Source organism: Dreissena polymorpha, chromosome 5 (assembly GCF_020536995.1).
Source record: "Dreissena polymorpha isolate Duluth1 chromosome 5, UMN_Dpol_1.0, whole genome shotgun sequence".
In the NCBI taxonomy this organism is placed as follows: domain Eukaryota; kingdom Metazoa; phylum Mollusca; class Bivalvia; order Myida; family Dreissenidae; genus Dreissena; species Dreissena polymorpha.
In genome coordinates, this window is record NC_068359.1 from 118,847,111 (window position 1) to 118,871,453 (window position 24,343).

The window sequence follows — 24,343 nt, forward strand, 5'->3', positions numbered from 1 at the left end:
ATAATTTGTGAATATATACAATTAAACATCTCTGACGTCAAATCAATGCTTTAATACGAATTTTCAAAAGTATTATCAGACATTCTTAAGAGTACTGTCATTTTGACATTTGTAAGTCAAGGGATAATTACTTATCTTTATACAATACGCAAAAATACATTCAACACACATTAACCCAAACATGAAAAGCAAAGGGACTTTAAAGGTAAACGGCTTTAATAATTTAAAAAGGTATTCAAAACCTTACACTAAACCAGTACATACTACTAACAAAACAAGTGGAAATAAACATAAACACATACGCAATTATAAGACTGTCACATGTATTTTATATTCAAAGAAAGAACATAAAATCGTTCTCATTGATGCATATTAACCTTCTGTTTGATAAAAATCCTACCATGAATAACAGTGCTACACAAATAGGTTTTTTCTCTAAAGATCTAACTAAAATATGTTTTTAGCCCATCTATTTTTTGGAAAAAAAGAGCTATTGTCATCATCTGGTCGTCGGCGAATGCGTCTGCGTCGGCGTCGCCGTCCGGTTAAGTTTTGTGTTTAGGTCCACTTTTCTCATGTTTCTCATTCAAACGTAGAACACTTACTATCATGAGGGGACTGTGCAGGCAAAGTTATGTAACTCTGACTGGCATTTTGACAGAATTATGGCCCATTTGATACTTAGAAAATTGAAAATTTGGTTAAGTTTTGTGTTTAGGTCCACTTTATTCCTAAAGTATCAAAGCTATTGCTTTCATACGTGCAACACTTACTATCATAAGGGGACTACGCAGGCAAAGTTATGTAACTCTTACTGTCATTTTGACAGAATTTTGGCCCTTTTTCAACTTAGTAACTTTGAATATATGGTTAAATTTTGTGTTTATATCCACTCTTCATCTAAAGTACCAATGCTATTGCTTTCAAACTTCAAATACTTTCTTACTATTATGAGGGAACTGTACCTGACAAGTTGAATGTGACCCTGACTTTTGAATGACCTTGACTCTAAATTTCTAAAATTGCCATAACTTCTTTATTTTTGATCAGATTTGATTCATGCTTTGACAAAACAGCACTTACCTGACAGTCTGACATACCACAATAGCCTCAACCCAAACCATCCCCCACCCAAGAACCCCCCCCCCCAAAAAAAGTTTTTTTTCATTGTTTTCTTATTATTGAAAGATCATCTAATAAATAACCACACCCCACACGACACCTCCCTTTCAACCCCCACTCCCTTCCGACACCCCCCCCCTAAAAATTTTTTTTAAACATGGTTAAAAAAAACAATATTTATTTGTATTTTTTAATTTTTGAAAGACTGTCAAACCATACCACCCAAGAATCCTCCCCCAAAACAAAATTTGTATAAATCTTTTCTTTCTTTGTTTTGATGTTTGAAAGATAATGTAATAATTAACCACACCCTTACACTATACGTCCCTCTCCACCCCACCCTCTTCCTCCTCTTTTTGATTGAAGTATTGAGATAGGTCCCCTCACCTTTAAAAAGAAAAATAGAAGAGAGTCTGCACCCGCTTGACGGTGCTCTTGTTTGTGTAAGTTTTTTTCTATTGCCGAACTTCTGTAGCCAATATTTCACGAAAATGTTCATTAAAAACATACAAGTCGATATAATGTAAACGGAAACACAATATAAGGCAAAACGATTTTTTTTTCAAAAATATGTGTAAATGAAATACATTAGACTTTAGAACAAAAATAATTTACATGTTTGTACTCCATAATCCATTTGCACTATACGCGCGTGTTGACATCGTAGCATTAATTATTAGCAGATCGCTATTGTTTACGGTATTCAATGTTGTTTTGTTTCGATAATTTGAAAATATCGTTTTTCCTAGACAACTTTGTTAACATGGGTTGACTTGAATGGCTATAATACAATTGGTGATCCTAAAAATAATCATGTTGTGCATGAATATTTTACTCAAATTTGAGCAAGGCATTTATGTGAAAGACGTCAGCTGAATGAAAATACTGATAATAATTAGGAGATGAGAAATATATATCTAACTGGTCTGTATAATAGCTATTTTATCCCTAACTCACGCGATTCCTATTGTTTTTATTGAAACACCAAGTTTGACTGATAAAAAATACATACCGGCCAATATAACAGCCGACAAGTCATTTGTTAAATAAATTCATTTTCTTCCAAACAATAATATATCGGCAAATTATTTTTTATACACTTGGAGAATTTTCTAACGCAACACTTTTCAAACTCAGAAATGAGTTAAGATGTTTATTTCAAATTGTACATGTAATTATTTGACTATATCCTGTGCACGGAAATGCAGTCTCCGCCAATTACTATATTTGTATATGAATTAACGTTGATTAACTTAGCACTTTTCTTATATGCATTTTTGTTTATGTACAATGGATACATTTATTTATATGTATATTTCAAATATACATATTGCGTATATTGCTATCAATATATTTATTCACATGTACATTTCTAACATACATATTGCGTTAAAGACTAGATTGTTAGTCATAAGTTATTCCTTTTAAACGATAATTTGTGAATATATACAATTAAACATCTCTGACGTCAAATCAATGCTTTAATACGAATTTTCAAAAGTATTATCAGACATTCTTAAGAGTACTGTCATTTTGACATTTGTAAGTCAAGGGATAATTACTTATCTTTATACAATACGCAAAAATACATTCAACACACATTAACCCAAACATGAAAAGCAAAGGGACTTTAAAGGTAAACGGCTTTAATAATTTAAAAAGGTATTCAAAACCTTACACTAAACCAGTACATACTACTAACAAAACAAGTGGAAATAAACATAAACACATACGCAATTATAAGACTGTCACATGTATTTTATATTCAAAGAAAGAACATAAAATCGTTCTCATTGATGCATATTAACCTTCTGTTTGATAAAAATCCTACCATGAATAACAGTGCTACACAAATAGGTTTTTTCTCTAAAGATCTAACTAAAATATGTTTTTAGCCCATCTATTTTTTGGAAAAAAAGAGCTATTGTCATCATCTGGTCGTCGGCGAATGCGTCTGCGTCGGCGTCGCCGTCCGGTTAAGTTTTGTGTTTAGGTCCACTTTTCTCATGTTTCTCATTCAAACGTAGAACACTTACTATCATGAGGGGACTGTGCAGGCAAAGTTATGTAACTCTGACTGGCATTTTGACAGAATTATGGCCCATTTGATACTTAGAAAATTGAAAATTTGGTTAAGTTTTGTGTTTAGGTCCACTTTATTCCTAAAGTATCAAAGCTATTGCTTTCATACGTGCAACACTTACTATCATAAGGGGACTACGCAGGCAAAGTTATGTAACTCTTACTGTCATTTTGACAGAATTTTGGCCCTTTTTCAACTTAGTAACTTTGAATATATGGTTAAATTTTGTGTTTATATCCACTCTTCATCTAAAGTACCAATGCTATTGCTTTCAAACTTCAAATACTTTCTTACTATTATGAGGGAACTGTACCTGACAAGTTGAATGTGACCCTGACTTTTGAATGACCTTGACTCTAAATTTCTAAAATTGCCATAACTTCTTTATTTTTGATCAGATTTGATTCATGCTTTGACAAAACAGCACTTACCTGACAGTCTGACATACCACAATAGCCTCAACCCAAACCATCCCCCACCCAAGAACCCCCCCCCCCCAAAAAAAGTTTTTTTTCATTGTTTTCTTATTATTGAAAGATCATCTAATAAATAACCACACCCCACACGACACCTCCCTTTCAACCCCCACTCCCTTCCGACACCCCCCCCCCCCTAAAAATTTTTTTTAAACATGGTTAAAAAAAACAATATTTATTTGTATTTTTTAATTTTTGAAAGACTGTCAAACCATACCACCCAAGAATCCTCCCCCAAAACAAAATTTGTATAAATCTTTTCTTTCTTTGTTTTGATGTTTGAAAGATAATGTAATAATTAACCACACCCTTACACTATACGTCCCTCTCCACCCCACCCTCTTCCTCCTCTTTTTGATTGAAGTATTGAGATAGGTCCCCTCACCTTTAAAAAGAAAAATAGAAGAGAGTCTGCACCCGCTTGACGGTGCTCTTGTTTGTGTAAGTTTTTTTCTATTGCCGAACTTCTGTAGCCAATATTTCACGAAAATGTTCATTAAAAACATACAAGTCGATATAATGTAAACGGAAACACAATATAAGGCAAAACGATTTTTTTTTCAAAAATATGTGTAAATGAAATACATTAGACTTTAGAACAAAAATAATTTACATGTTTGTACTCCATAATCCATTTGCACTATACGCGCGTGTTGACATCGTAGCATTAATTATTAGCAGATCGCTATTGTTTACGGTATTCAATGTTGTTTTGTTTCGATAATTTGAAAATATCGTTTTTCCTAGACAACTTTGTTAACATGGGTTGACTTGAATGGCTATAATACAATTGGTGATCCTAAAAATAATCATGTTGTGCATGAATATTTTACTCAAATTTGAGCAAGGCATTTATGTGAAAGACGTCAGCTGAATGAAAATACTGATAATAATTAGGAGATGAGAAATATATATCTAACTGGTCTGTATAATAGCTATTTTATCCCTAACTCACGCGATTCCTATTGTTTTTATTGAAACACCAAGTTTTACTGATAAAAAATACATACCGGCCAATATAACAGCCGACAAGTCATTTGTTAAATAAATTCATTTTCTTCCAAACAATAATATGATTAATGTGGGGAGTTTATTTTATGCTTTCCGGTGGATTATAGAGAAACATCAGTAAAATAAAACTGAAAATTCAAACAGTGAAAGGTTAACATGTAATTTATTTTTTAAATGTTCAATGTTTAACCGGACTTATTTTTATATATGTTTGGTTAAATAGCAAGATCTATTCAAACTATGCCTCTGTCGTCAGAAATATCCCCAAACCAAGGGTCTAGCGTATCATACCACTGGATAACAGTATCTCAGGTGAACGTTAATGGATCCTCTTATTCCTCCTTTATATACATACAGTCGCGTTCTGAGAAAACTGGGCATAATGCATGTGCGTAAAGTGTCGTCCCAGATTAGCCTATGCATTCCGCACAGGCTAATCAGGGACGACACTTTCCGCTATTATGGTATTTTTAGGTTCATGGAAGTCCCTCCTTACCGAAAATCAAGTTTAGGCGTAAAGTGTCGTCCCTGATTAGCCTGTGCGGACTGCACAGGCTAAAATGGGACGACACTTTAAGCACATGCATTATGCCCAGTTTTCTCAGAACGCGACTCATATATGTCATTCAGAAATGTAGACAACCAAACTATTGAACTTAATGACCCTTTCAATTATTTCATTGTGAAATGGAGTTTTACTCAAGTTTCCTAAACTGTATACTCGCGCTTTCACAGCTATTACCACGGACAAATACTTTAACTTTAGTATGCATATACTTTACAAATGAGACTCGATCGCTCTTAAACTTACGGATTAAGTAACCGGTCTATTTAAAGTGTCAGACACGTCTGGCAAAATGCATGTATTTGTTTTATTGTTTGATGTATGCGAGATAAGAACAGAACAGACCAGAACAGAACAGAACATGTGTTTTATTATGACTTGCACAATGTACATCGTCAATATAACAAAACAAACAAAGCATAATTAAGAACATTCATTTCACGGTAATCATATATTTTCAGTAACTACGGTATACCTGTATATACGGTATACCTGGTCTTTATTATAAAACTTATTACATTTGATTGTGATATACATACATATCGTGTTATTCAAAATGTTAAAATATGTGTCCTTGTTTAACGAGGATGAACTTACATTTAACAACGAGTTTCTTTTATTTAATGCGTATCTAATAAAAAAGAGAAATTTTAATTAATTTGGTTTTGTTATCAATGCCCAACATTTCCAAAAATTTAAACATCGATGGGCGTTGGTAATAATACTTTGGTACATATTTTCTGCGTATCACCTCTAAAAATGGACATTAAAGCATAAAATGATATTCATCTTCAATATCATGTGAATTACAAAATAAACAATAACGCTGATCCCTAGCAATTCTATTTCTACCATATCTACCGGTTTGTATTCTTAGTGGGTGAACCGATAGTCTTAGCCTACAGAAAAACATTCTTAGGCTGCTAGGTAGTAAATCGAGGTATGATTCGTAATTGAAATTGTTTTTGAAAAGTACATAAGTAGTAAGAACATGGTTTGTCTGCATGCTCTGGGGCCATTCCTGAATAAAAATAAAATACGTTGTTTAAAAATACAAATCAATGATTTAAAATCGACCTTTTCAGCGTCTTCAAACATATAAGAGAAACCATGATAAGTACTGTAAAAAACAGGATTTGTTAGTGCAATATTTAAGCGATGTAACCTAAAGCTCCCTTATCGCAAAGTAATTTTTATGCTGGCGTGCTAAAAATGTACACATTAACACATTATACGAATCTCGTGTTGATTGAAACTCCTCAATACTATTTTATTATTGGTGTGCTGAGGTGATTTACCTAAAGGTCATCATGGGTAACGTACATCGTCTATATGTAAGATAAACTTAACAGGTAGAAGAACATAGTGACATATTAAAATCCATATCATGATATTAATTGCAAGTGTTGAGTTCGTCCAAGCACATCGCGCATTAGCTTTTCGAATCGCTCGTCGATCTTCGTGCGTCGTGAGTTGTGCGGTATGCGTTCTGAATTACTTTTTTTAAACGACATTTCCCCCTAAGTTGTTGATAAATTGTAATAACTTACAAAGAAACTTAAAAACATCCCCGTTTCAGAAACCGGAAGTTACAGAGCTTTCTCATATGGTAAGTTACATCTGATAGTGGGCCTGAACCAAGTGTGGTAAAGTTATGTCATTGGTTCAAAATTGGCCTCGCTTAAATGTATCTTGTTTCAATTATTTATGAAAATAGTAGGGATGGCAAAATTATTCGAATATTCCAATATTCGATTGAATGGTCAGTATTCGAATAACAGAATTGATATTCGCATATTCTCATTTTTTTCCAAACGTTATTGCCTTAATATGTAATGACCTGCGAGCCGCTTACAAATTGGCTACCGAAATTACTTGGGATTAACATGTCTGATGTGACGTTCTCCGTGTCAAACCGTGTATGTGTATAAGTACGTTAATACACATACCTGGCCAAACTGATAACGCGGCCCGTATCAGCGTTGATTGCGCAATGCAATATACACACTCTAAGAAAGGCCCCGAACTGTTGTTTGTCAATGGGGTGCCAATTAATGGCTTCATTTGACTGGCGAATAAAAATTAAGTTTCTGTGATCACAGTATGAACAGCCATTAAAATGAGTGAATTACTCAATTTGCGCATAATTTATATTTCAGCTGATCTGTCGATCAGATCTCCGACTTTCATTCATAAAATACCGGATTATTACGCTGGTGGAAAATGTATCGGCATGTTTTGGTTTTGTTTAGTTACAGCGCGTGCTTTCAGTGCATAAGCTCCGCCCATAATGAATGGACTGGGCAAAAATACTACGTCACGAAGACGCTGTAGAAAGTGGACTATTTTATGCATTCATAAACAATTTCCTCCGCGACACGTACAATACGATCATTGTTTATTGATTCTTTTCTATAAAAGCACTGTTCGAAACTATTGCATTTAACACGATATTAATATCATGTTTCCATTTGTGAATGGATATAATTGGAGAACTCAAACCTCTTGCACAGATTATACAACTCTTTCTCGCGCGGATACGCGTAGTAAGCGGGTATTTGGCTCCTAGTAGCTAAGGCGTATCGACCTCAATTTAAGACTAACCACCTTAGACGGTCGCTAAGCGACCATCTAAAAAGGAAACCAATGTAAATAAAATGAACTATGAAATATTTGGGAGTTATAACACAAAATCATAGATAATTGTTATTTGGGGGTTATAACACAACATCATAAATAACGGTTATTTGGGGGTTATAACACAAAATCATAGATAATGGTTATACCAGTATCTTTTTCTATATTGTTTAAAATAATCGGCCAATATATATATATTTACAGTAGAAACAAAATCGTTCCATGTAACTTCATTGAGTGTCTTTTACACTGAAATTCCCGACGCCCTTTGAAGCTTTGCATCAATACTTATCTTGTTTGTAATTAAAATGTATCATGTAATCTTCATGGGTCAAATCTTTGATATACGCTTTAATAACCAGATAATGTGTGAACCGTTCTGCGAAACCTTAATTATTTTAAGTGTTTCATTAATTATTGATCCTCTTTATAGTTTGTTAATATGACGCATCTGGGGTGCAATATATATTTTGGATATGTTTCTAAGATTCTTCAAGTTTCAAAGAGCTTTAATTTGGTATATACATTTTGTACAAGTTCGGTAAAAAAAAACACTACTGAGGCATTCTCCTAATGATGTGTTTATACGCAAAACAACTTTGAACACAATTCTCACAAACATTTCAGTGGTGAACAATCTTTGTTCTTCTCGACCCTCTTGTTTACATATGATAACACGTTTATGCTGATTGTGCGTTAATATTGTATAAAAAATTGATGACAAGGACCCGTATTGGGGAATACAATCTGCTGTTTAAGTAGCGCGTATGTCGTTTAATTTATGTTATCTTCTTCTTCCGGTAAAGGACAGGAGTCTTGATATACTGTTCTGTTGACCTAACTGAGTGATGAGACAGCCACTGGGTCTCTACCAATTTAAAATCAAAAAGACTATATGAGCATTAAAACTATGTACAGGCTTTTGCTTTTAACGCTGTCCTAGAGGGTGAGGCTCTGATCTGTGCCAGAGCAGTCTTAAACTCTTCTAGGCAGGTGGAGTCAGTGGAAAAGGATCGGCAGATGGTTCGACTGGCTAATGGTAATGCGATAGAACAAGTTATTGTAGACAGTATATAGCAGGTTTGCCTGCTTCAATCTTGATTTTCATCAAGTTCTTGTGTCGCTTCGTGATAGGATAGGTCCGGGATCTACATCTACAAGGTGATGTTGTATATTGTAAAGGAGGGTCAGACGATGATCCTGTCTCATCTCCTGTAGTGGCCGCCATCAAAGATCCTTGAGCATATGTGACACACAGCCTGGTGATCTGTCCCAGTGGTTGTTGTGAACAAACCTAGCACCCTCTTCTCTGGACGTGTTCCAGCTGGTTGATGTCTCTGGCATGGTAAGGGTCCCATGCAGCTGATGTATAGTTGAGGGTTGGTACAGCAAGGGAGTAGTAAGTACGTTCTCTAGCTTTTTTGGTGCAATTGTACAGGTTCCTCCTCAGGAATCCGAGTGTCCCTGAGGCCTTAGCTGCAGTGTTGTCGACATGCTGTTTCCATGAGAGTTCTTCAGTATGTGTCACTCCCAAATACTTAACGCTGTCAACCGTCTCATGAATGTGTCCATGAAGGATGTACGAATGTATTCTGCGGAACCGCTTGTTGGTACACATATGTAGGACCTGGCATTTCTCGGGATAAAAGTACATCTGCCATCTTGTCTCTCACTCCCCAAGGGCATCCAGGTCCCTCTGTAACTCAGTTGAATTAGCCTCTGTCCTGATTTCTCTGTAGAGGAGTCCATCATCTGCAAACTGGCGTGTCGCTGATGTTGTTACTTCTGGCATGTAATTGATGAATGCGGGGAACAATAGGGGTCCGAAGACTGTACCCTGGGGACCCCAGACTGGACGTGGTACCATCCAGGAGAACCTGCTGCTTCCTGAAGCTGAGGAAGGCCCTGATCCAGCGAAGAGCACTGTTTCTCACTCCATACAAATGGAGTTTGTGTAATAGTTGCTCGTGTGGCACCTTGTCGAACGCTTAAGAAAAATCCAGTAGGATGACATATACTTGGTGTTTTCCAGTTGGAAGCTTGCTGGGTATTCCATGGAGTGTGGTGATCAGCTGAGTTTCGCATGACCGTTGCTTTCTAAAGCCATGCTGGTTTTCGCAGAGGATGTTGTTGTTCTGGAAGTGGTGCATGATACTATTGTGGACAATATGCTCAAGGATCTTGCAGGTCACAGATGTTTGAGAGACTGGTCGATAGTTGCTGGCTTGATGTTTAACGCTTTTCTTAAAGATAGGGATGATGTTGGCTTTCCTCCAGTCTTGAGGTATTGTGCCGGTGTTGAGTGATTTCATGAAGAGTTTTGTTATTACTGGGGCGAGTTCTTCTGCAGCTGTTTTGAGAATGAATGTCGGGATGGTGTCAGGTTCAGCTGCTTTATATGGGTTTAAATTCCTCAGTAGTTTGATAAAGACTGTGATGGTTATTATAATACTTGGTCGATCAGAGATGATCTTACGTGATCTTAATCCTGATTCGATTCTAAATGCAGTGCGTCGCAGAATACTTCAATGTTGTTTCCACGTTGGATCATTCAAATGAGACACAAATTGTATTTGTCAAATATTAGTATCTGGCTGATATATGTGTTAACAAGTTAAACTTTAAAGCATATTATGAGTGTGGCATTTGTCCGCACCACCTGTAAACAGATACGGCGAAACAGAAGGCTCAGGAGCCATTCGACTGATATTCAATCTTGAAACAATTACGTAGCGTGATCTTCATAGTGTTCCTTTCTTAGTAAACGGAGTCGTTTTAATAGTAGCAATCATATACTTACAGTTGTTGTTTGTTAATTAACCCTTGCACAAATCGTACAAAAACGTAAACACAGAAATATCAGTCACTTATCAGAATCATGTAATTGAGCACATTCACAGGGTGCTTTATCAAGAGAAATAGAAGCGAAATAATATGCGTTTTTGAAGATAATAACGTTTTCCGTTTCTTAACTCTGCTAGCTCACGCATTATTTGATTGTTTGTCACAGACAGATTGTATTTTATCCATATTTTTCACTCTTGGTGGAAGTTATTTTTCATTATATTTATATCGTGATTTTTGTTTACTACATTGCTTCGGTCCTGTGTATTTTAAATCAACCTCGCTACTCGATTACTTAAATACAAATTCGACGTAATATTCGTAGATGACGCGTGCCTATATAGAGGACCACTATACGTCGTCACACACTGTATATATTAGTTAAAATGACTTAATAACCCAAAATGTATATTGCTTCTCTTGTTATATTTAGGTCAAAACACGCAACGATAAGTTATTCAAGAAGAACGATAGGACGAGGTACGATCTCATCAGTACATTCCAATTCAATGCATGATACCAGGCCTACGCTGTTGCACGTACATTCAAAGCAGTTTTCGACATCTCGAAAACTTCAAAGGCATCGTATAAAACGCCTTCGAATAATTACAACAAACCAACATTAAAATGTAAAATCTAATTTTAAAAGATTGGTTTGTGATTATATACATTATATAAATTGCATAACCTTATATGTGATTGCTTAAATATTTCTTTTCGATGAATCTAATATACCAAGTCGTTAACCAAACGCAGTGTACTAAAAAAATAATAAGTAATTGCGAAACAATCGTGTTGGCAACAGGCAGGTTAGCATTAGCTGAAGGTTTTTTTACTGTTCTATTTGTGTCATATACATTGCCAAAGTCTCAGAATATAAATTAAAAAATAGAATATTGACGATTGCTCATCACTTATGTATGTGCATTGGTAATAATTGATAAAGAAACAGTTTTCTTGACGAGATGCTAAAATATTGACGTTCCCGTACCGTACATTTTTAAATCGAGCCGCAATCATTGATGAACGACCGTTTTTTTAACTACCCCATTAGTTCTCTTCAAAGCGTTTTAACGTACCTTTTTTCCAAACCATGAATTAATTTATAAACGACGTTGATTGTTGTCTTACAAATGATTTCCCATATAGTCACAATGAACAGACCACCTTTATGTACAAGTGCGCAACCCTGTCCAAAAATGGTACCAGGTCCGAATAGGAATTCCCACTGCGACCGAAACGCTGGCTAGACTGAGCAGGTTGTTGACAAGAAGTTCCTTCAGCTCCCAAACCAAGTTCAGGCTCTTCAAGTCCACCGTAGTCCCCAGCCTACCATAAGGCCGTGAGACCTGGGCGCACCATGCAAGATACAGGCATTTGCACAGTAATGTTTCAGATTATTGCTCCACATCTCCTACACGGAGCCCAAGACAATCGAGAACGTCCGGTCAATGACTGCAACACTTGTTGACCCACAAGAGCCCCTCAAACGACGAAAACTGGCTTGGTTTATAAACGCCATCATGCACGACTCTCTGCGTAAGACTGTTATGAAGGGTACGCTAGAGAGCAATCGACGTCGAGGCCGTCAGAAGAAAAGCTGCATGAACAATGTAAAAAAACGAGTGGACATCCCTTCCCAAGGATAAATTACATTCAGAAGCACACAACATACCTGACTAGAGGAGGATTTCTGTATCGTCGTCCCTCATGTCCCCCTAACGACCAAACCTGTCAAGAGAATACTGATGATGATGACGATGATGTATTTAATATAGTGTCACTCTGATGCTTGTTGTTTGACTGTTCTACAAGCTTTTCAGTAATGTTAATGTCATGTTTGGCTCATCTTAAAAATAATCGCATTACTTATAAATATGTAAATGTGGTGAGTTTTCTGACATATCACACTCCTAACTTTATAGTTTAAAAAAAAATCCTAATGCGCGATTTTATAAATACATGTAATTAATTTTCTTTAGCGTTAAGGCTTTAGTTCAGCGATATTTACGTCTCATTAAGTCTTTTAAAAAACAATTTTAAATACAGTTACACTGAACCTTTTGATGGTTGTTTTATTATTTTATTGGGAAACTGGAATTCAGAGTATTGGTTGATACGGAATATGATCGAATATTATTTCGGTAGTGATTTCATCTATAATTAAAATTAATTTATATAAAAATTAATTTCATTTATTTGTTCAAAGTAGCGAATACATGTCTTCGGTAAAGAAAGGTTTAAATCTCGTGCGATTATAAGATACTAGCAGATGATAATAATCCATGACGAAATCGATTTAATAGTGACCTTCTGACGTCACTCAGTGACTTTCTGACGTCACTCATAGGTATATAAACCAGAGCACCATGCCTTCTCATTCTTTTCGAAATAGCTGTCGCTGAAACAAGCTAACGAGAAGACGGATGGACCGACGCACATTTAAGTATTTTTAGGGCTCGAACTTGACACTGTTAATATGGTTGTTAGGAACCCCGCTGATAAAATCAAAGAGGTTGTCGAAAAATTCACGTTGTTCTTCACAGCAAAAAGGTTAAGTTGAAAGTAATGCAGTCTCTCATCGGCTCATTAAATTTTTGTTGTCGGGCAATTGTTATTGGAAGACCCTTTTGCGGACGTTTGATTAACGCTACATGCGGTATAAAACAGTCACACCATCACGTTAGAATCACAAACGCCATGAGGCGTGATTTAATTATGTGGCTGGATTTCTTTGAACATTTTAACGGGGTTTCCGTTTTTCACGATCGATATTGGCTATCAAATGACGACATCCTGTTATTTACTGATAGTTCGGGTGGTATAGGTTACGGTATCTGGTTTAACGGCCACTGATGTCAAGAAAAGTGGCATGCAGATTGGGTTCGGAAAGGGCTTACTAAAGATATAACATTGCTGGAATTGTTTCCTATAGTGGTAGCCACGGTCGTGTTCGGTAAACATATGACTAACAAGAAAATTCGCTTTCATTGTTACAATAAGGCCGTTGTTTACATTTTGAATACGATGTCGTCCAAGTCGGTTCGCGTTCTTGCTTTATTGAGAGTATTAAGCTATTAACCATACAAGGAATTTTTCACAATTGTGTATTTAAAGCGGACCATATTCCCGATAGCAAAAACGATGTTGCAGATGCATTATCACGGTTTCAGCAAGAGCGCTTTCGGAGACTGACCCCGTTGGCGGACACGGCAGCAACTCCAATGCCGGCCTATCTCTGGAATATATTCAATATAGAACTAACGAATTGGTACTCGCAGGCATTTCTAAAAACACGCAATTAGCATATAAAACGGCGATATGTTCATTAAATAAATTCAGGGAGTTGAATAGATTAGCTGTAGTATGGCCAGCTCCATGTAGCCATGTAATTATGTTTGTTACGTATTGTTTCGAGAAGCATTATTCACCGTCTTCTATAACAACATGCATATCTGGGTTGTCATTTTATCATAGGATTAATGGTTGGTATTGCATTTCGGGCATATTTGTTGTTAGCAAAATACTCCAGGGTTGTCGCAGGCAAAGGCCTGTCGTGGATAAAAGAGCCCCTATCACGATCTCTATGTTGGAAAAAATATGTTCAATTCTTCCAATGGTCGCTCATTATCATTACGAATCTTTATTGTTTAAGGCTATCTTTACATTGGCATTTTTTGGTTTATTAAGAATCAGCGAATTAGTTTTTACACATATTGGCAATATGACACTTTTGTTTGAAGACGTGCGGCTGGCCGCCGGTCATCAGCAGATTTTGATATGTTTAAGACAGTCAAACACTAATCAGTTTGGAAATCCTATTAATTTGAGACTTCGTTGTGAAACAAATAAATTAATATGCCCAGTGTGCAACCTCAAACTATACTTTGGCATTCGGCCCGTAACATCGGGTCGGCTTTTTGTGCACAATAACTATAGACCAGTCACGCGTTATCAATTTTCAGCAGTGCTTAAAAAATGTTTAACTGTCTGGCTTTGATTGCAATATCTTTAAATCACACAGTTTTAGAATAGGCAGAGCGACACATTTAGCAAGTACAGGGGTGTCAAACGATCAAATTATGCGGATGGGCAGGTGGAACTCAAATGCGTATATGTCATATATAAGGTAACTGCTCCTGTATAAATATTATTTCAGAAGTTTGGATTATATGAGATTCGATCCCCTATTGGGCCGGTCAGCAGGCGGAGTTGCTTGTGATACCGGACCTTAACCTCCCGGGTGGAACACGAGTGGTTTGGATGGGTGTTTCCGGTATGGGGTGGGCAGACGCCGTACACCACATGCAGCTCCCCGCTCTATTCCGGATGCCACCGTAGGTGCTTGTAGTCCACCTGGGAAGTAATGATTTGGTCCGGCATAACCTTCAGGTCTGTTTTAAACACATTCAAGATTCGATTGAATATTTACATCGGGCATTTCCGGCGAGCATTATAGTCTGGGCAAACATTTTGCCAAGATTTGATTGGAGGGCTCCGGAAACAGAAAACAAGTAAATTGAAAAAAACGGAAACGCGTAAATCAATTTGGCCATAAAATGATGCGCGTTGAGGAAGGGCATGAGTTAAAAATTGACATAGATTGAAAAACACCTGGGTTTTTCAGAAATGATGGCGTTCATTTGTCTGACGTTGGGCTCGCCATGTACTTAGATTCAGTGCGCGAGTGTCTATTAAGCTTAGTCTAAAATACGTCATAGAATTTTGGGGGAAATAAATAAATGTATTTTTTGTGGCGGAAATTCTATGTCTTGGAGGTGATCGGAAGTATTAAAGGTATAAATAATTAACTATAGAATAATATACATATGTCTAGGGGAGGTAAACTTTGCATTTTGTCGTCATCCATCACGTAGTGCTAGTCTGTGTGAGGATGGCAGGAATGCTTTCAAAATTATTTTCGGGATAGTATGGGTGTTCTAATACTCGCTCGATGGCACTGCGTGCTTAGGCGTACTTGGAATAGCTCTTTTGGGCTTTGGAAATTGTGGCATTGCGAATATTGTAGTATATCTTGCGCTCGACAATCGCAGGTACTGCGTACCTAGAATTTAGTTGGCCGGTTGCGTTGGCCTTAGCAATTGCGCGTGTATAATGATATATATTTCCGAACCAGTCAGGTGTTCGTTGAAATAGGAATTGCATAAATAAATGTGAGCACGTTGCGGAGCTCTCGCAAAATAGCATAGAATGCGGTGCATTATCTGGTGGCGGTGATTGCATAAACGAGAAGCTAAATTAATAGTGCAACTCGGTTGGGGGGTACCTTTCGGGCAGTACTTCCGGTCGCCTCCGCGACATGCCTCAGTTGTAGTGCTAGTCTATAGCTGAGGTGTTATTAACTCTAGTGCTAGTCTGGTGTAAATTGTATTCCGCCATTTGGCCAATAAATTCCATTTATCCTTTTGTATTGTTCCTTTGATATATTGTATGGTTCAACAATAGACTATCAAATTGTGTTAACGTTATGTAACACATTTAAGAATTGTAATAAAAATGTTATTGACAAAGTTGACTTTTGTAGTAATTATTCAAATAACTCTAACCTGATGAATGAAACGAATCTTGGTTAACAAATGGGGTAGTGAGCTGCTTTCTGAAATAAACATATTTTCACGAGTTGATTATTAAAATTTGCGCTCTGCGATTTCGAATTCATTTTAGTTACAAAACCGCTCACAATATGGTTTGAAAAGGGGCAACGCTAGAGCATTAACTAGAATTTATAAAAACAAATACATGGATTACAATACCAACTATATTTAAGCATAAACAGCATAAGCAAAATTGCGAAAAAATGAAAAGGTCCTTCAATCCATCCACCCACGAACGTGGAAGCGAATACAAACGATATGGAACTTAGAATTATCAACGAAACATATGAATATTATGAACGACTCAGAAATAGTCATTTGATAACATACTCAAAAGGCGATGATTATATGTGTTTACCATGTTTAATATTGCTCCATTTTTGGACATAAACAGATAATTCAACAGACACACTTATTTTCAAAAATGTTTCAATGCATATATCAACTAAAACAAACACACGTGAGATGTAATTATGTGTTATTATGCATATGACTTAAGGTGACTTTCGCTATTTAGTTTAGGGACAAATTAGAAACTAACTTTGTTCAGGACCGCAGTATTATGCTAAATACCAATATATTGGCTCTCAGGATTTGGTTAAGGAAATTTTCAGTTTTCACTAAATAAAACAAATTCCATGACTCAATGGCATAACTTGAACCAACTTGATTCACGCTCCATATCTGATATATCATACCAAATCTAAAAGTTCTGAAACTTCTGGTTTCCGAGAGAATGCTGTTTCTGATGATCTGCTAAAAGAATGAGTATACAAATCATGTATTCATATGTGGTGACCAGTTAAGACCAACGGACAATTATTTGAACAATCTTTACAGCAAACCACTATACCATGTTACACACATAATATGAAGCCTCTGAGTTTTGACTTGCAATAGGAGATTTGTTTAAAGTTCCGATTGCATACTAATGCAACAACTTTCACAAGGTTCGCACAAGGTTAACTTTAGTAAAGTAACGTGGAACTCTCCATTATATTAGATGTATTTTAATAAAACGTTACCCATAACAAATAACGCTAGACTCACGACGAAAGACTCAAGACACGTGGCGAAATAAAATCCATCACAAAAGCTCTAGGAGATGTTAATGGAAGAGCTTAAAATTACAGTAAATGTCAGCCAATCGATTTTATTATCTGAACATGTCTATCTGTGTGTTTCGTTTTCTTAAATCTACTCGATGCAGGTTGCCAATTACATTACTCTCGCGACATTAGAATACTGTTTACTTCTTCCCAGTGCCATGGTCCGGCAATGAACATCTGCTACAGCTGCTTTATCACACTGTCAAAACAATAGAACATGTCATCTTGGAACCATCATTATACTATTATTGAAATATTTATAATTTAATATTTAATTGTTTATCAATGTGTTATTCTGTACCTACTAGTATGCTGCATCCAAGTCATACTAACGGTAAGTAAAATGTCAAATATTAGACATCCGGCTTGCTTAGTACGTAACCTGACCTATTCCTTGATAGTTTGATCATTGTTAATATTAACTAGATTAAATTTGTAACAAGTAACCAGTTCAAGTTACATCATAACAAATGTGTATACATGATAATAATTTACGACGCTGAAAAATATTGTATTAAATTTGTTTTGACCGTCCAAACGAGGTTGAGTATAACAATGTATTTGTAAACTTATTGTATTAAGTATAGGACGAAAATGGAAATTTATATATAAATGATATATAACATGTTTTCGTAAATATATAAGCATTTCATTAGTTTCTTATATTTTTTTCTAACTGCTCTGCCATTGTTTATAACAAACTTTGTACATTAAAAATATACTTTTGCAGTTTTAAATATTTATAAAATACTAAATATTCTATTATAACACGAACAGGAAAGCCGACAGCTTATACACTAAACATTTTAAAACAGTTGTAGAAAAGGTGTTTAATGTTTGATGTCACTATTTCGACAATATTTGAAAGGCAGTTTGTACTTATTTGTTACTGATTTCACAAGAAGTAAAGTTTGTTTAAATCATCTTTTAAATCATCTAGCATGACGACAGCTTGGTCTACAGATTCGTTTTGTGTTTTCATTTGCTTTGTGTAAACAGATAACATAAACTATCAATATGGCGCATTTACACTTTATTCGAGTTACTCGAAGGGATAAATCCAAAGAGACCCATACTTTAGCAAATTCTCGATATTATCTCTGGCAGATTAAGCTGCGTTTAGAAAAACGATATAATATAACGTTAGGTTAATTGTTTTATTACATTAAATCGATGAACCTTGTCGATATTTAACAAATCGGTAAAATACCGACCCTGCGATTGAGTACTTTGTACATTTTACCAATGAATCGTATAAATTAGCTTATTCATAACTGTACGATACTTTTTTGACGATGCTGCGAAGCAGTTCGTCTAAGTTATCATACCATGAAAACATTCTTCACAATGGCGACCTATGTAAAAGACCGAGCCAGTCCGATTGAGATAGCTCGATTTTTCTAATCGGCATACCTCGCTGATTATTATTATAAGGTATAAGAAGCTCAGCTATAAATAGGACAGCATATTATGGGAAAATATTTAATAATAGTTTGAAAACGTTAATTTTAAATCAGTTATATTCAATTCATTATATGCTTATAGATCAATGAAAAAATTATGCATTTTCTGTATTGTATTTGACATTTGTCGCGATACAGTAAATAAATTGCGAATTAAAACATGTATAATCAACTTTCAACGCGATCATGAGTGTAAAGAAAACGAATCATTTCGAACCTGCCATTTGTAAACGTTGTAGCGACTATGGTATATAAACAGCATAATAGCTATATGATATCTGTGAAACTCGCTCTTATGCGTGCTTTCTCATTTTGCATATTTAATAGACTTTTCAAACAGAAATTACAGAGACACATCAGTGCGCATATTATGTTTGTTGGATATTGTTTGCTGTTTAAAATACATATTAGGTTATATCGCGGAGATTTAGTTAACCTTACCATGTGTTTATGGGCGAACTCACGTATTCAAGTGCTCTTACGACTATGTGCTCATACCTACTTTCGGGAATCATCATCAAATTATTGCCGAACTTAACGAACGAACATGCCTAAGCTTCTTGAATTAGAGGGGAAAAAACAATTATCAAAAGAGAAAAATTATATGTTCATGCACATGGGCATGTCAAATCACGTTCGAACACATAGCATCATTAACTTAGGAAAGTAAACAACGAAATATAAAGTTTGGTATGATATACATGTGCAATTAAAGAGCATGGTGTTATTAAAGAGCATGTCAAGTTTTGAATTTATATGCTGAAACGTAATGTTATAACCCACAAACGTTTTACTGTAACAGAACGTTTTTTAAGATAATTGGTGCAGAAAATACACGTCGAGTATCTTTTTTAAGACATTTCTTTTTATATTTGATCAAGAATGTAACCCGCCTCCTAGTTTTGCTGAATGGATCAAGTTCCCCACGGGTACTACTTCCCCGTACCCCCATTTTTTTTCGTACCCTACATTTTTCGTACCCAATTCGTTTCGTACCGATTTTTTTTCCTACCCAAATTTTTTTCGTAACCAAATCTTTGTGTGTACCCAATTTTATTTTCGGCATAATTGTTGTACCCAAAATTGTCGTACCCATTTTTTTCCTACCCAAAATTATCGTACCCACATACACAATTGTGGTGTTGTAGATAAACTTAAATAGATGCTTTTTTATCAATGCTCTTCTAAAGCATCTTCACACCAGTATTGTCAGTACTTTGATTTAATACCACATTTATATAGCGCCCTTTTCATACTCGAGATGTGCGTTCATAGTCGCTTTATAGTTTTTTCCCTTATCACTGGGTCATAATTCGTCCGTTAACATCTTGGCGCAGTATGTAACCACGGCACATTGGCTTATTTCCCTCACAGGTACCCATTTGTAAACCTGGGTGGAGAGGAGCAGTTGTGGGATAGATTTCTTGCTTAAGGAAATTCCAGCAATGTGTCACACCGGTCTTACTGACGACAATAACGTAGTGACGTCACCATTTATGTATAGAATGGAAATTCCAGCGGTCAGGGCGGGATTCGAACCCGGGACCTCTCGATCCCTAAGCCAGCGTCCGACCATTAGACCACTTCTCACACATAAAAAGTTGTACATGCTAGAGCAACTGGTTAGTGTATTAATTAGATTTTTATCAAACGCCGCTTTTGTCATCCAGACATAAACATCTGGTGTAGCCGTCCATGAATTTGTCATTAATGAAATATGTCATATTGGCTTTTCATTATTCTGAAATCGAGGCATTTAATAAACTGTCATATATCCAAGAATTCGAAACAGTTTGATTTATGCGCCGGCGTGCGGTAATAGATAAATAGAAGGATCGTAGTTTTAATTGACTGTAAGTTTTATTTATGACTTTATGTATTTATTTTTTCTGTATACGTTTTTTCTTTAGCGCCATCTCATTAAAAATAAATAAGACTAAAATCCATGTGAAATTATTTAAGGGGTGATGTTATTATACTTGTATACGCATGCACAGTTTAAATTAATGTTCAACGTACTACGTACTTCAAGTTCTCTTCAAATACTATCTTTATTAATTTCCTGTCGGTATAAAAAATTTAACGGACCATATATGTATTGTGTGCTCTAGTTTTTCTTATTATTCGCAATTGTCGCATAAAATAAGTTGCATTTTTGTTTAACATGGTCAACAACTCAATAATAAAACACTACCCTCATAAACATTATTACAAATGCTTTGTTCATATTTGTCATATCTAATATTCACTCGAAGTCTTTAAACATCAAATACTCGGTTTGCAGTATTGAAACACTCTTAAAACGTGGACATATTTTAATTCATTTAATGCAAGGAAACCGTTCCACTAGAACGCTCAAAATTTAAACATTAAACAATAGATGTATATAGCAAGCAATGAAAATCTAGAAACTATAACATGAGAGAAATGTCAACTTGTATAACAGAATTGCAACTTTTAACATTACGTGATTAAAACTGGAAAAACCGCCGTAGAACAGTCAATACAATCCGTTTCGAGATTAATAAAAACATTAACTTTTTTCCCAGTTTAATTAAAAACCATTAGCGCGTCATTTTACTCAAATGTACATGTGCAAATAAATACGTTGTGCTGTTGGTATGCAACCAATTGCGGTCAATCTATAAATTATGTTAATCAAGTAAGCGGCGTATCTTCACACTTTGTCAAACAAACTATTTGTACGAACGATCGTAAATATGTTTTATCCAACTAATAAAAATAGCTGAACTGCAATACCGAGGACACATTATGCACATTAAACATTTCAACCGACAAGTGCTGTTCCGAGTTCATTGAGTATGTTAAGGTGCATCGACGTCACGTTTGCAATAAAGAACAAAACAGTAACATCTTTCAAAACACACCACAAGCGTTGTTAATAAACATGAAAATCATTATACAACAAGGTTTTCTTTCGTTATATAAATATCTATTTTCTGAAAAAAAAATCTTTGCAATTAAATGGCAATTATATTTTTGCAATATAAACATCCCTCATTAATAAGCAAAATCATTACAGTTAGAGGCAAAAGTTACGTCACGTGAATAGATTTGGCATGCACAAATATCCTGCCGCGTATCCACAAACATGTAAAGGTCCAAATGTACAGTATGTAGTGAAGACGAAGAAATGGGGTGGGGCGTGTATTGAATACACACACACAGGCGCGCGCACACCCGCACGCAGATACGAACGCACACACGAACACACGCACACACGATAACAGTAAACAAGAACTTACTGTATTGACACATAAAGTAATGACTCTCTCCAAACCCTGTTCCCATCATTAAAGCAACTCCGCACTGCACATCTGTCCATTCTCCACCCTGCTTGATTATGACGCAGGCGTTCAGTTTGTGTGCAGCGCTTGAATGGCCATTGTAATTGGCACCAAAATTAGTGAACGATACTGGGGCGCCTGTGTACAAAATTGTGTGTACAAAATATAGAACTTACAGTAGATTACAACAGCAACAGACGTTTACTATGTATGATAAATTCAACTGTAAGTAGCATGTGCCGAATGATATTACTAGAGGAAGGATGCCTTGATTGCAAAACACCTTTGAACAGATAACCCCAAAGACGAAATTATCAAAACTATTTTTAAATAATAGCATGGCTTGTGAATTATGTTGTTTTGAATCATATTGAGCTATCGTCATATTATGCAAAAACGAAACATAAACAAGTATAAAAAACCTGTAGTTTTAAATGTTATATCATCATTCAATGTTCATTGTAAATAATGGATGACCATAGCTCCAGCAAATGCGTATAGCACATATAATATAAAAGTTTATAAAATCGTGCACGATCAATTTTGTGCTATCATGAGATACTTATCGAAGATCTCATTAAAGACCGTGCTTGCTCCGTGATAAATTATATACGAATTGCGTAAATCATTAATATATGTATAGCATTCGTGTTGCTCTAACAAAATTATTTCTTGACAAAACAAATTCGTGATTGTTATGTAAGGAAATATATAGTAATATTCAACTTAAAAATATGTAAAGAAATCCTTAAAAGAAGCATACAGTTCAATTATGGATTATTTGATTTTAAAATCAAGCATACGATATACTACTTAAAAACGAGTCCATTATTTTATCTGTAATCCAAAACCACTCAGTAGTCAATGATATTCCAACATAAGAAAACATTATTTTAGTACATATTTAATTCATAACATAATAAACTGACAATGAGGATACTGATTAGTAAAACTGTTGCTGAAAAGAAATTTTTATGTGTTATACTGTTACGCTAAATTATATACTCGTAATACATTTGCAAACATACTAACCCGAAGCCCAACTCCATTGACCTTCTGCTGTTGCTCCTTCCGTTTCACTGTCAGTCAGTCCGAGCCATATGGATTGTATTTGCGCGTACTTAGCCAGAAAACGCACGACAAAGTCCTGCTTCTTGAGGTCTTCAATTTCAACCAGACGTCCGTGTCCGGCAACGGTACAGTGCCTTTGAGCGTTGTGCCACTGCTTTTGAACATTAACTAGTTGCAGACAATAATCCCCATACTGGTCAAGAGATCCGCCGAATATGTTGACCTCATTTTTTACGTGGTACGGGCACAGTTCAACACGCCCTGCACAATACGCGGATAATATAACTGAACGTGTATACAAAATTATGATTGTTCTTGTATTGTTCATACCGCTAATACTGAAACTCCACATAAATAAGAAGACACAAAAAAGATTTGCCCTCGGTTTGTCATTCTTTTTAAAGAAGAGACGATTATTTGTATTCTATTCTTGCAATTTACCTCACAGTCCCAAGTAAACAATCGATTCACCCATCGATGAATAATTTTAAAATTCTTTAACTTTGAAAAAAATTATCCCAATCAGTCTTAAATTGTTAAATATACTTTGCGCGTTGGGCCTAAAAAGTAGCATTTAGAGATTTCCTAAAATGAAGCGAACAATCGGTAAGCGCTTATTGAAAAATAAATATATTAGCTAAATGCCGCTGAGCTCTTTATTTTAATGTAAAAAAGCATGCACGTCCGCCTGTTTTATTTTCATTTTGAGAACACAATGTGTTAACGATATAATAAAATAAATCGAAGACATTGTTCGATGTAGTAAATGCTGCAGCCATTGTTGAGTAATATCATCCAAATACCTCGGGCTGCAATATTTACTTTTCTCTTTAAAGGGATCTTTTTACGGTTTGGTAAATTGACAAAATTGAAAAAAGTTGTTTCAGATTCGAAAATTTTCGGTTTAGTTATGATATTTGTGAGGAAACAGTATTACTGAACATTTGCCATGGTCTAATATAGCCATTATATGCATCTTTTGACGATTTAAAAACATAAAAATTATAAAGCGTTGCAACGCGAAACGATTGAATAATTT

General features: G+C 35.5%; 1 protein-coding gene across 4 annotated transcripts in view; it reads right to left on the bottom strand.

Moving 5' to 3' along the window:
• Positions 1 to 21,632: 21,632 nt before the first annotated feature.
• LOC127881196 (aggrecan core protein-like) overlaps positions 21,633 to 24,343 on the bottom strand; it is a 6,858-nt gene continuing 4,147 nt past the window's right edge. For 2 of the 4 annotated variants that reach the window (XM_052428904.1, XM_052428903.1), the window contains exons 5-7: positions 23,266 to 23,565; positions 22,192 to 22,371; positions 21,633 to 21,772 (exon numbers count right to left, since the gene is read on the bottom strand). In XM_052428904.1, the coding sequence (XP_052284864.1) occupies positions 21,714 to 21,772; positions 22,192 to 22,371; positions 23,266 to 23,565 (539 nt within the window). In that variant the 3' untranslated portion in view covers positions 21,633 to 21,713. Of the gene's footprint in view, positions 21,773 to 22,191; positions 22,372 to 23,265; positions 23,566 to 24,343 lie in introns of those variants that run through there. The other 2 variants (XR_008049957.1, XR_008049958.1) reach the window with 2 other exon arrangements.